This window comes from Euleptes europaea, chromosome 12 (genome assembly GCF_029931775.1).
Source record: "Euleptes europaea isolate rEulEur1 chromosome 12, rEulEur1.hap1, whole genome shotgun sequence".
In the NCBI taxonomy this organism is placed as follows: Eukaryota; Metazoa; Chordata; class Lepidosauria; order Squamata; family Sphaerodactylidae; genus Euleptes; species Euleptes europaea.
The window spans coordinates 59,559,987-59,575,388 of NC_079323.1; the positions used below are offsets into that span (position 1 = coordinate 59,559,987).

At 44.2% G+C, this 15,402-nt stretch overlaps 1 protein-coding gene across 1 annotated transcript; it reads right to left on the reverse strand.

Annotated features, from left to right (window-relative positions):
- Positions 1-529: 529 nt before the first annotated feature.
- On the reverse strand, positions 530-14,907 carry RCAN1 (regulator of calcineurin 1). The gene is made up of 4 exons (XM_056858315.1): positions 14,729-14,907; positions 10,919-11,092; positions 2,384-2,543; positions 530-943 (listed from the first exon to the last, which is right to left on the reverse strand). Exons 1-4 carry the CDS (start codon positions 14,813-14,815, stop codon positions 777-779), a joined length of 588 nt encoding a protein of 195 aa, XP_056714293.1. The 5' UTR covers positions 14,816-14,907; the 3' UTR covers positions 530-776.
- Positions 14,908-15,402: the final 495 nt, after the last annotated feature.

Consider the following 15,402-nt stretch of genomic DNA (forward strand, 5'->3'; position numbering starts at 1 on the left):
TACGTACACGTTTCATAAGATTGCTAGATAAAACCAAACACTGGCCATTAACATCACAAAAGGGATATTACATCAAGATGGAAGATGTAAATTAAAAATGTGTTCCCACTGAAAAGTGAATGGCAATTCAACCATAATTCAGAAAAAAAAGCCTGGAGAGTCAGTACTTGAGATAATTTTTCATTTTTCTCAGCAATATAAAATTAGAAATGACAGAAAAAAATTAAGCAATCTTACTTTTGAAGTATGCATGCATAAAACTAATACAAAAGTTAATTCTCTCTAGCTTCATCTTTAAACTGTTATCATCACATACTACATACAAGCTGAAATCCCAAATACCCATGCTTCTATGTTCTGTTGGTTCCAATGAGACTTATTCACCCACGTATTTTAGAACTGCAGCCAACATGTCTAATAAATGAATCAAAGGAATTCATCACTGAATAGATACATAAAGAGAGAAGGCTGCTTTGCTACAGAGGCTTCGGGTACCTGAAAATCTCTCTCACACACCAACAGTTTCTATCCCTCCACCCAATGCCTTCACCCTCTCCAAAACATTTAGTAAGTTCATGTTGGGATCTGTCTTGTTAGTCAATGTGGAGCATTAAAAACATAGAAATGAAGACATTCCCTTTCTTAAAGTGTCTTTACATTAGAATTCCCACTTCTACATCTAATGTCATCCAAGTTTTAACCATCCACAGTTCCCCAGCATCTCCTCTGAGCATGTCAGTTTTACAACACTTGAGAAAGCTCTATCTATATATAGTTCAGCTTTGGTAAGATGGTGTGTAGTCTGGCCTCCTGGTTTGAATAATTTTTGGTTTTTGTTTTCTGACTGCATCGTCTTCCTCTTCTTCTTCCTCTTCACTATCACAAACATGGACGACAACACTGGGAGTAGAGTCAGTTGCTGCATGAAGTTCATATTTTTCTCCTAGAATGTGTTTAAAAACAGTAAAGCTGGTTAAAATGCGCACTATGGATCTCTCTCAGAGAGAGCATCCAATAACTCTGTGTGCTCATAGCAGCACAGGCGTGTGCCCAAGGCTCCGGCTGAGGCAAGGGCTTCCCTGTTCACTTCAGAGTTGGATTCATACCCCACTACACATCCAAGCTGCTCCTGGCACTGAAGTAACGTCATCACCGTGACTGTCTTTCTTGGTTTTTTCCTCCTGTGTTACAGGACCAGCATGCAAACAAGTCATGCTGGAGCAGTGTGGCAAAAATAACACCTGAAGTGGGCTTCCATACAGCTTGTTAAGGCTAACATGAACCACCTGAGTTCCAGCATAATCATGTGTCAACTTTCTTCCCCTTCTACATACTCTTTGTTAAAGAGAATGTCTAGAGTCATGTCCGAAGTAGACATTGCTTACCAACATACAACATATAGTACACTTACAGGCAAAGCTAACTGGAATATTTTTTCACTCTGCACGAGCTCACATCTCCTTTTCAGGAAGGCCAACTTCACACTCCAAGAATCATGACTTTCTTGGGAGAGAACCGATTACTACTGCGTACAAATGTATAATCCAGAAGGAGTGGCAGAAATCTCTTAATATTAAGAGGTTGGAAAAATGACAAAAGCTTTCAGTGAACTGATTAAACCTAGTATACAGACCCCTCCCCCCAATACATACACTCTATGAGCCAAAACATGGGACCTTGCAGCTATCCTTTGCAATGACTCTTACATGTAAATACCAGCACCAGTTTCCTATTTTTCTGGAGAGCCAGGGGACCGCTTCTTCTTTCAAAATTTGCTTCTTCAGCAAATGAAATTATGATTAATAAGCAGATGTAATTCTGAGTCAGCAGCTGAATTATCAGCAAACTTGAAAGCTTTAGGTGGACTGGATTCCCAGGCCTGGATCTGCCTCCCACAACATGTTGCAATGTTACTTCTTGTATTCTTCAAATCCCTCCTCAAGCCCCACCTTTTAAATGGAGTCTTTAGCAGAGCCCCTTTATTCACATCCTCAACTGTAACCTGTGCAAATCTATGTAACTGAAACAAACACATTCTTCCATGGTTTATTCCCCTCCCCCACTTCCCTTTAGCATCTTGTCTCAGATTTCAGACAGTAAGCTTCTCCTGCCTTCTCAAATCTTGTAAAAAGTACTATGCATACTAGAAATTACACAACTGACTTTATAAAGACAGTACTAAGATGTATTATCCAGTATGATTACTTGCTATATTGTGGTTCTAATTAATAAACTGACTGTTATAAACTACAAGGGAAATGACATCGGAAATAACAAAGGAAAGGGGGCAGTGCGTAAATAAAGAATTAAGAAGGACCTGGTAGTAAATCAATGGTAAAAACCCGAAGTTGACTATTGCACTTCAGCCACAGAAGTCTCTTACCTGGCCCTAGTTTGGAGATTGCATATAAAAGATCATAGTTAATAATTGGTGTGGCGTCATCTGCTTGTTTCCAACCAACAGGCGGAGAAGCTGGAGGAGAAATCAAGAACTGTTTTTCTGGATCTGGTGGTGCTAAGTGTGGGTTTCCAATGTGCAAAGTCTGGAAAGATAAAAACAAGACACGTATTGTTATTTTGACAAGTCAAGTACAGCTATGGAACTGGAAGAGTGCAATGGCACTCAAGGGAGAAGTGGGCAACATGACTCAAGGGAAGACTTAGGGCTGATAAAGCTGACAAATATTCATGAAACAGGGATCTTCCGCAACCCGAGGAGTCAGTCATCCCAGCAGGGCCTTCTAAAAATGGGCAAAACCGATAACCACCCATACTTGCATATGCTTTGTTGTGGCTTCCCTGACGAGGATAGAAAGGCTCCCACTCTCCTGGCTTTCCACAAACTATGCAAAACTGAATTATTCCGGAGGGCTTTTTGCGCAAATACTGTACTGTAATGAAATGGTCAAAAAATTAAATTAGTAAAGGGAGAGGGACTGTGGCCTACAGTACTATATTGCTACCTATCACTGTAAGTACGCTCCAGACTAGGTCGTTTCTACACGACTTAATGTATCATGTTTAAAAGCTCATGCTTTGTTGCATGAGCTCTGTTTGAGATTTCTGTTTGTTCCCAGATTTCTGCTTTGTGCATTAAATGTCCCATCCCTGTTGATAGAACTTGACTTACTCTACATAATCCGCCTTGAGTCTCAGTGAGAAAGGCAGACAACAACAATCTCCCCCACCAAGGAAAAAGACCAAGAATCAAGTGATGTCAAAATTTAGCTTAGACCCTTTAGACAATGTCTTTTCAGCTCCTACTGAAGATTTAAAAATTGAGTAAGCTGTCAGACAACTATACAGTAAGCATTCACTTTAGTATATATTTATAATTTGTATAAATAGTTTTCGAAACATTTTAGCTATAGCAGCAAGATTTCCCTCCCTTAAAAAAAAATTACGAAATTTCTCTTTGGACTCAAAGTACCTCGGTACAGTGTCATGAAAGGTACAAGAATCTTGCCAAAACCAGAAAGAGCCACTAAAGGGAGTGGGTGGGGAATGAAAGACAGAGTTTAAAGTTTTATCCCTGCTGGCTAACAAATGATCTAAAATTGCAACTTATTTTGATTTTGAGCCTTTCCTCATGTAAGTTTTGTTTAGTTAATAGAAAAGGTGGCAAAATAAAACGATAGCTCTCATTAACTTTAATAGGATGTGAAATGGTTTATTTTCTTCCCACTAAGATGTAGCTTGCCTCGCTTCCTCAAGTTATCTGATATCACTCACTCTTTTGACAGAAGCTTTCTACAGGTTTTCAGACAATGGCCTGCTATTATGATACATCAATATAACTTTCAGAATCAGAAAGAAACAGTAAGACCATAAAAGATAAAAATTAAAATAGCTAACATACAATCTAAAAAGATTTGAGTTTGGAATGGACAGGTTGATCTCTTACTTGGAAGGAGGTGGTGGTAGGAGAGCAGTGAATACTTCCTTAGAAAAAGAACAATTGAAAACTAAAAAACAGAGTTTCACTTACCTGTAACTGTTGTTCATCTGGTGGATCTTCTATGCAGTAGCACATTGGGACTGCGCAGGCGCAGGCCAGCCACGGATAAGATTTGTCAGCTTCTAGCAAAATCGAAAGTGAGAGTGCTCCCCCTCCCCTTGGGGCATGCAGCCTTCCCACCCAGCGGTTACATGACCCAGGGGGAGGGAGCACTCTCCCCTCCAGTTCTCCAACCTGCTGCCACAGAACCAATAACCACATGATTGCGGAGAGGTCCCACAGCGGGGAAGGAGGGAGGGGTGTGTTACTGCATAGAAGATCCACCAGATGAACAACAGTTACAGGTAAGTGAAACTATGTTTTCATCTGCATGGCTTCTATGCAGTCCCAAATTGGGAGAGCAGCGAGCTCGGTTACCCGGATGGCGGGTGTGGGACAGACACCGAAACAATGACCGCAAGACGGCATGTCCCACTGTTGCCTTTCTAGATGAATCCACGTCGACCGCATAGTGCTTAATGAGAGTAGAAGGGGTCGACGACGACGATGCTGAGCAGATGTCTCAGAGGTCAATTTTAGATGAAAAGACGACGAAGGCAGTGTAAGCTCTTGTGGAGTGCACCTAGATCATGCCCAGGCCATCCACGCGTGCTCTCTCATAAGAGTTTAATGGTTGAGGTAATCTACCTGGACAGGGTCTACTGGGAGGCTCGGTGACCCTTACGGTGGTCGTTACAGCAATAACATATTAATGTTTTCCCTGCAAACAAGGTTCTTTGTGATAAGAAGGGAGGACCCTCCGTACATTTAAAAGTATAGAGCCCTCTCTGCATCGGAAGAAGGGGTCGGCAATAACACGGTTAAAACGATACCTTGTGTTGAAGAAAGCTCGGGTTTCAACACCACTTATCAGCGTGAAACTTAGTAAACGGTGAGGAACGACAAAGAGCCGCTAAATCTCTGACATGACTGGCCGAGGTGATTGTGACCAGACAGACAGTCTCATAGGTATAGCAAAGAGAGGCCCCCAATGGCCAAAGGCTCAAACGGTGTTTCATGATTTGGGACAAAATGAAGGGAAAGCTCCACTGAGGAACAGGTGGAGATACCCTGGGATAGAGGTTGATATGTCCCCATAAAAAAACTTCTGTGAGTCTGGGTGTGAAAAAAGAACACAGAAAGAGAGTCCAACTCAGCGTGAAGGGCCGAATTGTAGTCGAGGTAGCCAAAATTGATGACAGGAAAGAAGCAGCTCTGGACAAACCATTGTCAGCAGCCCACAGGGACAAATGTCTCTGCTTGGCCTCAATAAAAACGTCTCGTGGACAACTTAATGGGGTGCAGCAGCACCTGAGTCACCCTATCTGACTATAGATTACATAGAATTCTCCATGCTGCCAGCTTGATTCTGGAAGGAATGTGAGAAATATCTTGGGGAGGAACAGTACTCCCTTGAGTCAGAGGCATTAGAATCGTGGACTGGAATCTCCTGGGCCAGACGGTGCTACCAGGATGCCACTTGTCCTTTCCGACCAGATCTTGACCAGAACCTTGGTCAGCAAGGGGAAGGGGGGGGCGACCAAGTATTTGGAAAGCGTCCCCCATGGAGCGTAGGCTCACCCCCACTCTGGAGCACCATGAGGAAACCCTGAATTGTGCTGAGTCACAAGAGATACATTTGTGGGGTGCCCCAGATTAGAACGAGATAATGGAGACAACGTGAGTCTATAGTAAGCTTGTGACAATCGTCAGGGTGATAACTTATGAAGTTTACGAGAACGTAACTCGTGCCTGTGAATGGCAGTGACAGTGGAGCCATGTGTTATGTCCAGGCCCAGACTGCAATGGCTTCTGTGCACAGCAAATGGACATTGTGCCGCCCTGTTTGTGCTGGGTGGTGCTGTCCATTGTGACCTGAACACGCCGATCCTCGAGGACCCTTGTAAAGGAACAGAGAGCAAGCCTAATAGAATAAGGCTCAAGAAAGTTAATGTGCAGGGTAGACTCTTGAGCAGGCCATACACCATGGGCTGTACAATGAGCTCTCCATCCTGATAAGGAGGTGTCAGGAACAATGAGCTTGTGGAGTAGGTGTTTGAAAGGCAACATCGGCCAAGAGGACCACCAGTCCAAGAAGGAAAAAAATCGATGTAGGGATAAGCTTTTAGTATTGAGGGTCAATGTTCAGCTGGAATGTTGTCAGAAAAACAAGTGTGCAGGGGAAGCATCCGCAGATGAGCAAGGGCAACAACTGCAGTGGAGAAAGCCATGAGCCTCAAGTAATGAATTTTAGTGGTTGTTTGGAACCTTTCTTAGAACAGGTTAACTAACTGTCAAATGGAGCGTATTTCCTGTATTAGAAGGTAAGCTCTAGCTGTGGCCAAGTGCAGGTGGATACCATGAATCTATGACCTTAGGAGAGGTCAATGGAGACTTTTATAGTTGACCAGGAGACCAGGTCGGTTAGGACGGAAAATAAGAACCTCCGCCTGACTAGCAAAGGCAGGCTCTGAGTAACCAACTATCGACCCGTTGTCTAGGTATGGAAAATGACACATCCCTGCAGGGCCATGTGTGTAACTCCCACAGATAAGCATGTCATGAAGGTGCGAGGTGCCATAGCATGACCAAGGGCAAACTGCATATCCATAGTTCTTGCCCTTGCAGAGAAAACGCGACAGTCCGCAGACTTTGAGGATTGCAATGTGCAATATGCATCACGCAAGCCCAACGGCAAACCCCATGTGCTTATTTGGGAGTGGCAGGACCTTGGGTATTTAACATATAAGCAACATATGAATTTGTGGAACTTGACTGCGTCGTCAAGTCCCCAGGTCTAGAGAGGGGTGCTCCCCCTCTCTTTGTTAACTAGGTAGAAATGGGAATAGTACCTGTAGACCCAATCCTCAGAGGGAAACTCCCGGATGGCCCTTTTCCGTAGAAGTTCCCGTGGGCGGGAGCCAGCGACGTAGTGCAAGCCGGAATGAGGTAGGGAAGCAGCGACTTGAGCTCAATAAAGCATCCATGCTTTATCATTTTGAGAATCCAATTATCATCCGTGATGGACATCACATACTGTAACAATCAGACAACTGGTCTGTAAAGCGCACTTGAGCGTCTAGCCACTCCTGCTTGGGCTTGAGAAATGGGCTAGGACCCTTGCTGGGTCTAGGAGTGCCCAAAAAAACTCCCTATCTTGCTGGGCAGAAATGAGATTGGGGGTGGAAGGTACCCTGGTACCTGTATAGGCGAGATGTTTGAGACTAGCTGCCAAAGTGTGTCTGTAAGCCGGCACAGTGGGGCGATGCCCAAGAACTTAGTGGTTATCCTACTTGAGATGATCAAGAAAGGCATCGTTTAATCACTGAAAAGCGAGGTGCCCTCAAAGGGTAGGCTCCCAACACGCGACGGAGGCGCCCTCAAGGGCGAGGTGCTAGATACACAACCAAGTGTCATACGGAAGGGTGGATTGGTTAAGTCATGCTTGCCTCCAAAGGACTATGGACGAGGCCATGACCTTGCTGGAAGGGTCCGCAACGTGACGTGCCTCAACAAACAGCTAACTGTCGAGGGTCATGTTTATGCTCTGAGCAGTTTAGTCTGATGGGCGTTGATCCTCCGGTAGGATACTAATTTGGGATGAATTCCATCACAGAGGGCATATTAGTATCTGGCCATGATTGCCATGAAATAGAAATGTGGAAACCAGTGGCACTGGAAGTATAAACTTTCCTGTGTAAAGCATCTAGCCTGCGTCCCCCCCGGTTAAGGGGAAGGAATATGATCATGATCCATATTTGCCCGACAGGGCTTTGACCACCATAGAATTCAGAACAGGCTACTGGTACGGAAAATAACCGTCCTCACGGCGGATCTTGTAAAGGCTGTCAACTCTTCTGGTGAAGAGGGAGCCAAAAATTTGCTTGGTCCGATTAGAAACGACGATCTCCAAATGCTTGTAACCATTGGAAGGGCCACCGGACCTGTCTGTGAGGAATGCAATGTACCTATGATGGTCGTTGTCCGAGACACCAGGGGAGGAATACATATTAGAACCTTAGCTACACGGATCAATTCTACATCAAATCTCACATCCCCCGAAGGGGATGAGATTTAGTATTTCCTGCAATGTCCACAGGTGAAGGTTGCGAGGTGCGGAATTCCGGTCAGAGACCTGAGTAGCCGTTGCATCGGACTCAGAATGGACCATATCCTTTAATGTAGAAGGAGAACTTGGTTGGAAGAGTCTCCAGGGGGAGTCTTTGCCTCAGCAACATACGGTTCCGAGAAGGCTCTCGGCGCCGAGGGTCATCGTGCTATCGTTGACAATGCTGATGCCAAGGGTGATGGCGAGAGTCATCGCAGTGCCTATGTCAGAGGCAGCAAGGCGGCCGACTATGACGATTGCGGGACCGTGTAGAGGACAAGCTGCTACAACATATCCCTCTACGCAGCCTGAACCCAGAGTAAGAGGTCGACAAGTGACGAACTGGATTGGTGAGAATGTCAACGCCGAAAACGTAGGCTCCGAGAACGTAGGCGCAGAGAGGCTGAGGGCGCCAAGAAGCCGTGGGCTCCGAGAGGCCGTGGGCGCCGAGAAGGTTGTCGAGAGGCCATGGGCACCGAGAGGCCGTCGGCGCCGAGAAGGTCGCCGAGAGGCCGAGAAGGGCGCCGAGGGGCACGTAGGTGCCAAGACCATAGGCGCCGAGAGCGTAGGCGTTGAGATGACTCTGACGTCTGAATCCGCGCCGACACCTCCGCCTGCATGCTGGGAGGATTTGGCGTAATGACGGCGACAGCGACCTTTGGGCTCGGCAACGGCAAAGACGTATTGCTGTACAGTTGGGTCAGGAACTGCGTGCGGAACTGCCGGTCATCTGGGATCCGCCCTGAATTATAACAGAGGGCTATACCAGGGAATCACGAAGAGGTGAGTCCTCATGAACAATCGTTGGAGTCAGTTGACTCAAGGAGACGTCGACAACCACTGACGAACGGCGCCGAGGTGATGATGACCCCGATTGGCACCAAGGAGACTTCAAGGAAGACCGACGCCGAGGCGCTCTGTGTCGAGAGAAGTTCGATATCCGAAGGCATCGAGGCTCTGACTGATGTAGATGGCACTCTGCGCCGAGGGAAGTTCAACGGCCGAAGGCATCGAGGCCCTCTCTGCCGAGGAGGTGGAAGGCGCTCCGCGCCGAGAGGAGTTCGACGCCCAAAGGCATCGAGGCCCTCACTGCTGAGGTCGAAGCCGCTCTGCGCCGAGGGAAGCTCGACACCTGAAGGCATCGAGACCCTCACTGCCAAGGGGGTTGAAGGCACTCTGCGCTGAGGGAAGTTCGGCGTCTGATGGCGCTGAGGCGACTTCGACGGAGGTTGGGACGATGGTCTGAAGGAGCCGGGGCAAGGGACTTGGCTGATAGAATGATCGACTTGGACGTCTTGATGACCGAAGGGAGGATTTAGCACGCTTAGACGTACCTCCAGCGACCAGCCGAGTGGTTTCAGACGATCAGTACGAGCCTTCAGTGCTCTCAGGGTGGAGCGAAAGTGCCATTCCCTCAGGCAAAAAAGGCAAATCTTGTGGCAATAAGTCTTCGCATTTTGGTGCGACAAGAACGACGTTGATTGAAAAGCGGAGCCTTCTAGACTCCAATCAGTAGACTCCAATCAGTAATAGCAGTAGAAGAGAAGCTATAGACACGTTCTCTCTCCATGGCGGCAGAAAGAGAACTGGAGGGGAAAGTGCTCCCTCCCCCTGGGTCATGTGACCGCTGGGCGGGAAGGCTGCATGCCCAAGGGGAGGGGGAGCACTCTCACTTTCGGTTTTGCTAGAAGCTGACAAATCTTCTCCGTGGCTGGCCTGCGCAGTCCCAGTGTGGGACTGCATAGAAGCCACGCATATGAACAAGGACTTCTTGTGTGTGCGTGTGTGTGTGTGTTAAGTGCCGTCAAGTCATTTCCGACTCATGGCGACCCTATGAATCAATGTCCTCCAAAGTGTCCTATCCTTAACACCCTTGCTCAGATCTTGCAAATTGAGGTAATTTTGTACTTGTGCACAGATAACTGAATGATAGTTTATGACAGGCACAGAATTTTTCCCTTTTCAAAATATTTATAAGCGGATTCCTTTGCTAGTTTGTATTTTAAACAAGCCATGATTGCTACACAGTACTCATGCAGCACACCTTTTATTTGAGTTACAATATCTTTTAAGAGCTAGCTCAAGCATATCTGTAAGGCTGAATATCTGCTTTTCAGATACGTTTGTAAAAAAAAACACTTATGGTGCAGTAAATCCTGCTTTGGGGGAGGAGGAGGTGATGCCTAATCAAGCCCACTCCAAAACCTTTCCAGAAGCTTCCATGGCTGTGCTGTCTAATCACATCAAAGAGAAAATAAGGATCTTTCTTATTGAGCCGTATACCACCATGCCACTCAGCTAAGTGTAGAACCTGCCTCCGGCACAATAATCTTTCCTTTGGTGGATGAGGCTGTTCCTATGAAGGAAAGCTCCATGCTTAGCTGAGTGGAGTCGTAAGATACAATCCAATTTCTTTGGAGAAGCAGAGATGAGACATGAAACATCATTCCTTCTCTGAAGTGGCTTTTAAGTAGAAACCAGACAGAGTCGGTTTGTGATCTCCCAATTCAGTCACACAAATGACCACACAGTAGGTCTCTGAAAGACAAGTGAACTACATATATAAAGGTATAAAGATTCTTCAGCAGCTTGGAGTTTATATATAGAAAATGCGGTTTCAACCTCTAGTGCAGCTATAAGACTCACTACTGTGTCTCGAGCAAATCAGTATAATTCTGCCTACCCTACCTCATAGAGCTATTGTGTAACTAGACCATGACTGTAAGCAAACTGGAAAACAAAGGTGGAAAATAAATGTAATCAATACATGCAACAGTGAAGCCATTTTACCAAAAGAGCCGTTTTTATCTTACCTGAGCAAAATACAGTTTCAGTTCCTTGCCAAGAAACTCCGTCTTGTGTAATTGAATTTTAGCATCTGCGGCTGACAAAGGGTTGCTGAAGTTTATCCTTATTCTTTTAAAACTCTTAAAATACTGAAAGGTGACATCCTTGTCATATGTTCTAAATAGCACTTCGAATCTGGCCTGAAAGACAATATTAAAAAGTAAAAACCTTCATATCCAAAGTCACATTTTACAGTTTATATCCGTTTTTAAAAAATCCTTATTAATGACTTCAGTGGCCTGCAACTATATTAACTACAATTCTGAACAATATTATTTTTCTTCTAGGAAATAAGGGGCAATCAAATGGTTACCATAAGGGATTACCCTTTGGATGCAGGAGATACAGATCTCCTCCCTCACCCAATACACCTCTGCTGCACATTATCCAGAACTGAAATTGAAATGACATCTGCCTGCTTAAAAGTCATTTTCCTTTCACCCTAGCCAGCTTCCACTGCCGCTGAATCTGTCACGTGCAGCCTGTCATGGGCATTTATTGATAAGGGCCTAGGGCATCAATGAATGCTGGAAATTATTCTTGCCCAGCCCAGCCCTTCTCTGTTCTTGCATTTTTATTTTTTAAAAAATTGCATTTATTTAACAAGATAAATGAGAAACGTACAGTGCAGTGTGTGGTGAGGGGAGAAATGGTAGAAGGATGCTTCCCTCCAGCACTGGACAGCACATCTCATTTATTTTAAGGGATCATTGGGCTCTCTCCATCCACCAAGGCAAGGTAGGTTCTAATTACTACACACCACCATAGTTGCAGGATTGGGGAACTAGCATAAAGGTGACTATAAATTCCCTTTTAACTATGATTAAGAAAATAATCCCTTTGATTCTGTGACACCCAAGCCTACCATTTGAGGTGGTTGGTCAGAGTAGAGTACACAATTCTGCATTATGGTGGTGTAAGTAATCCTGCAATAATATGCACAGGCAGGGTTGTTGTGAGGATAAAGTGGAGGAGAGGAGAATGATGTAAGTTTTTTTGGGTCCCCTTTGGGGAGAAAGGTTGGTATAAATGAAGTAAATACGCACAAGCAGTGGACCCACAAATACTTGTGGAGGGGCATCTTATTTCCCCGTTCCTCTCTATTTCCTCTTTCCTGAAAGGTCCTGTAGCCTCTCTCATTGTCCTAGAATCATCGTCCTGTTTCCTTCTCTCCTTCAACTCACCAGCCAACCTACCTTTATTTACCCCCCATTTTTAGCTTTCCCTCCATCCCTCCACCTGGCAGCCTCTGCCGGGCAAAACACTGGCAGAGTTTTAAGATCTCTTAATGAGTTTGAAAAATTTGTAGTCACAAACAAATTCTTTATGAGCAAAAAATATGGCATTTTATTACAAAAGAGCAGAATAAATACATATCATGACAAATGGAATAAAAAGTTTTGTTATGTATTAGATGAGCAGAAATGGGAATTTATATTCACTAAAGGTTTAAACTTTACAATAAGTTTATCATTTAGAGAAAATCTATATATAATGGTATATATGTGGCGTTTATCCCCTTGCAGCTGCATTTCTTATTTACTTCATTTATACCCTGCCTTTCTACACAATGGGGATCCAATGAGCTTCCATGGTAGAGCTGGGATTTGAAACTGGGTCTCTCAGATCTCAGTCTGAAAGTCTAACCAGTACACAGGCTTTCATGGACGGCTGCTTTGGAACAGAGGCTGAATTATAAGTCATCTGGTAGTTACTGATGGACCTGGCCTAATGGGACATTCCTCAAATGTTAAAACAGGCCTGGAAAGGGCCCTGCCTCCTCCCCCTGCCTTTGTTGACTGAAACCAAGGTTTGAAGACTGGCAATACTGTTATGATATACTGAGGACAAAGAGGCATAACGGGGCATACGAATGAAAATAATTCAAGATCAAATTTACCAATAAAAGTATAATCTTCTAATGGAAGGGATTTGTGCCTTTGACACCTGTAAGACATATAGAAGTTCAGAAGGTGCAGCCACCACCACCATTCTAACTTGGGAAAATCTGCACCAGCTGAATTTGTCTCTGCCATATAGCTGGTTTCAGGTAGCTGGCTCAAGGTTGACTCAGCCTTCCATCCTTCCAAGGTTGGTAAAATGGGTACCCAGCTTGCTGGGGGTAAAGGGAAGATGACTGGGGAAGGCACTGGTAACCACCCCGTAAACATAGTCTGCCTAGAAAACGTCGGGATGTGACATCACCCCATGGGTCAGGAATGACCTGGTGCTTGCACAGGGGACCTTTACCTTTATATAGCTGTTACAGGCATGAAATGGATCTCAGGAAAAGAGTTAGGGACCAGTTTAGCACCAACAATGCATACTGAATTTTTTTCGCCTAAGGGTAGGGCTCAGTAAAATAATAAGCATATGAGTTGCCTTTGTTTATTGATTTGCATCAATATCAAATGGAAGGTTTACATTTTTAAAAAGGCATGTGCTAATGGCTTCTTGCAATTCTGCTTTTATTGGTCTGTGGGGCAACCGATCACTTCAGGCATGATAAGTCTGCCAACAGCTGGCAACCCCAAACTTGTGCTGGATTTACTGAATGTACTATTGAAACATGCAGGCAACTATCCAAACCCTAAATTATTTTAAAATTAATTACATAGCAGCTGACATTTTAAATTAATATGGGGGGCAGGGGGAACAGAACTTCAGAGTCCGACAACAGTTTAAAATTCACCCATCTTGAATTTTTCATATTACAACTTTTCAAGACTTGATAGATCAGTATACTTTGAATTAACAACCACGTGGAGTTTCATCTCACCTTTGCAGCTAAAAATCTTCCTGAGGATCACAGACAGACTTTTCTTGTTTTAAACCTCTAAATGCTGTAGCTTTCATATAACCTATCCTGAAAATAGCAAGTTCAATGTGGAGGACAGAAAACATCCTCAACACAAATATGTAAATGCTTGGAAACGCTATAGGAAATTAAGTACTGAAGCCCAAAGTTGTCAACCAAAGCCTGCACTTTAAGAAACAGGCAAGGTTGGGTCACTGTACCTTTGGTAATTACATTTCAAAAGGTATCAAAAATGGCAAGATCAGTACTGATATTAAATTTAAAAAAACATAAAGAGGGGAGACTTGTTGCACCTTAGATGAACATTTTTATTGTAGCACAGCTTTGTTCAGATGTAGGCTCTGGTCCACAAAAGCTTAAGCCACAATAAATCTGTTCCTGTTTAAGGCACCACAAGACTCCTTTATTACTACAAAGTAATGCTGATCTCAGAAAATCCTGTTAATATTTGAAGTATTATATTTTATGTAACCAGTCCTTTCTCTCTACCGCCCCCAACACCTTGGGAGAAAAAAATGCTTTGTATATCCCAGGGAAATATGCCCTAGCAGCTTTTTATTGTACCTGTGAACATGCCAGCCAAGAAGTCACTTCACTCACTGAAAAACTTATTCTAAATTCCAACCCAGTTATTTACTCAATGAGAACTAAGGAGATGTATTTCATATTTGGCATTCCAATATTGCTGGATAGTATGGATACATATCTAATTTAAGAGTTTACCGTTCTACATTCAAAATTAAATTAAAATAAAGTATAAAGATCTAACAATCTCACAGCATTCTAATAATTTATGAAGCACACAAAACCTCCACAAAAGCATGCCAGGCTTGGCAGTATGGATTTAATTTGACATTGCAGCATCCATACAGCTTATAGTCCTAATGATATGTAGTCATTTAGATGCATCTATATTCCTTCATATTCCACCCCCCCCCCACACACACAGATACCTTACCCTGGTTTCAGGTTGACTGAAGACATTGTTGTCCACAGCACAGGCAATTAAGGAGCCAAAAATGTAATCAAAGTTCCTAAAATGCATCTTCTGGTTCTTTAAAAAGATTGCCAAGAGCAGAGCACAAGCCCAAGAAAAACACTTTTTGAGGAAGCAGTTATGTGTTGTAGAGAGTTTATAAAGGACCAAGCCCAGCCCCTCAGCTCCCCCCCCAAAAAAAAGTTTTCAGAGCATCCTGTATGCGACAGCAAATTCCTGAACAAAGTCCCGTCGCATGCTTTCAGGCAGTCAGGGACAAAATGTAAGCTTCAACTGGAAAGAGGTGACGTAAGCACATTAGTCAGTTTCCCTATGCTAATTAACTTTGCTCTGGAGGATGGAAAAAACAGCTGAGGTTTGCACAGACAGCTGCTTTAGCAACTCCTCTTGCAGCATAGTTTCCATTGGCAGTAATTCCATTTAGCACTCAGACTACATGCTCTTCCCTTGAATGGGACAACCCACTTCAAGATGGAAAAAGTTACTGTTTGAGGACCAAGTTCTGTAAACAGCAATTAGCCAGCAGGGGGAAGGGGGGGGAAAGGATGGAAAACTGAGACATCTTAGTAAACTGTGGAACCTAATACTATTCACATATATTCAAAAACAGGTCCCACTGGTTTGAATGAGGCATA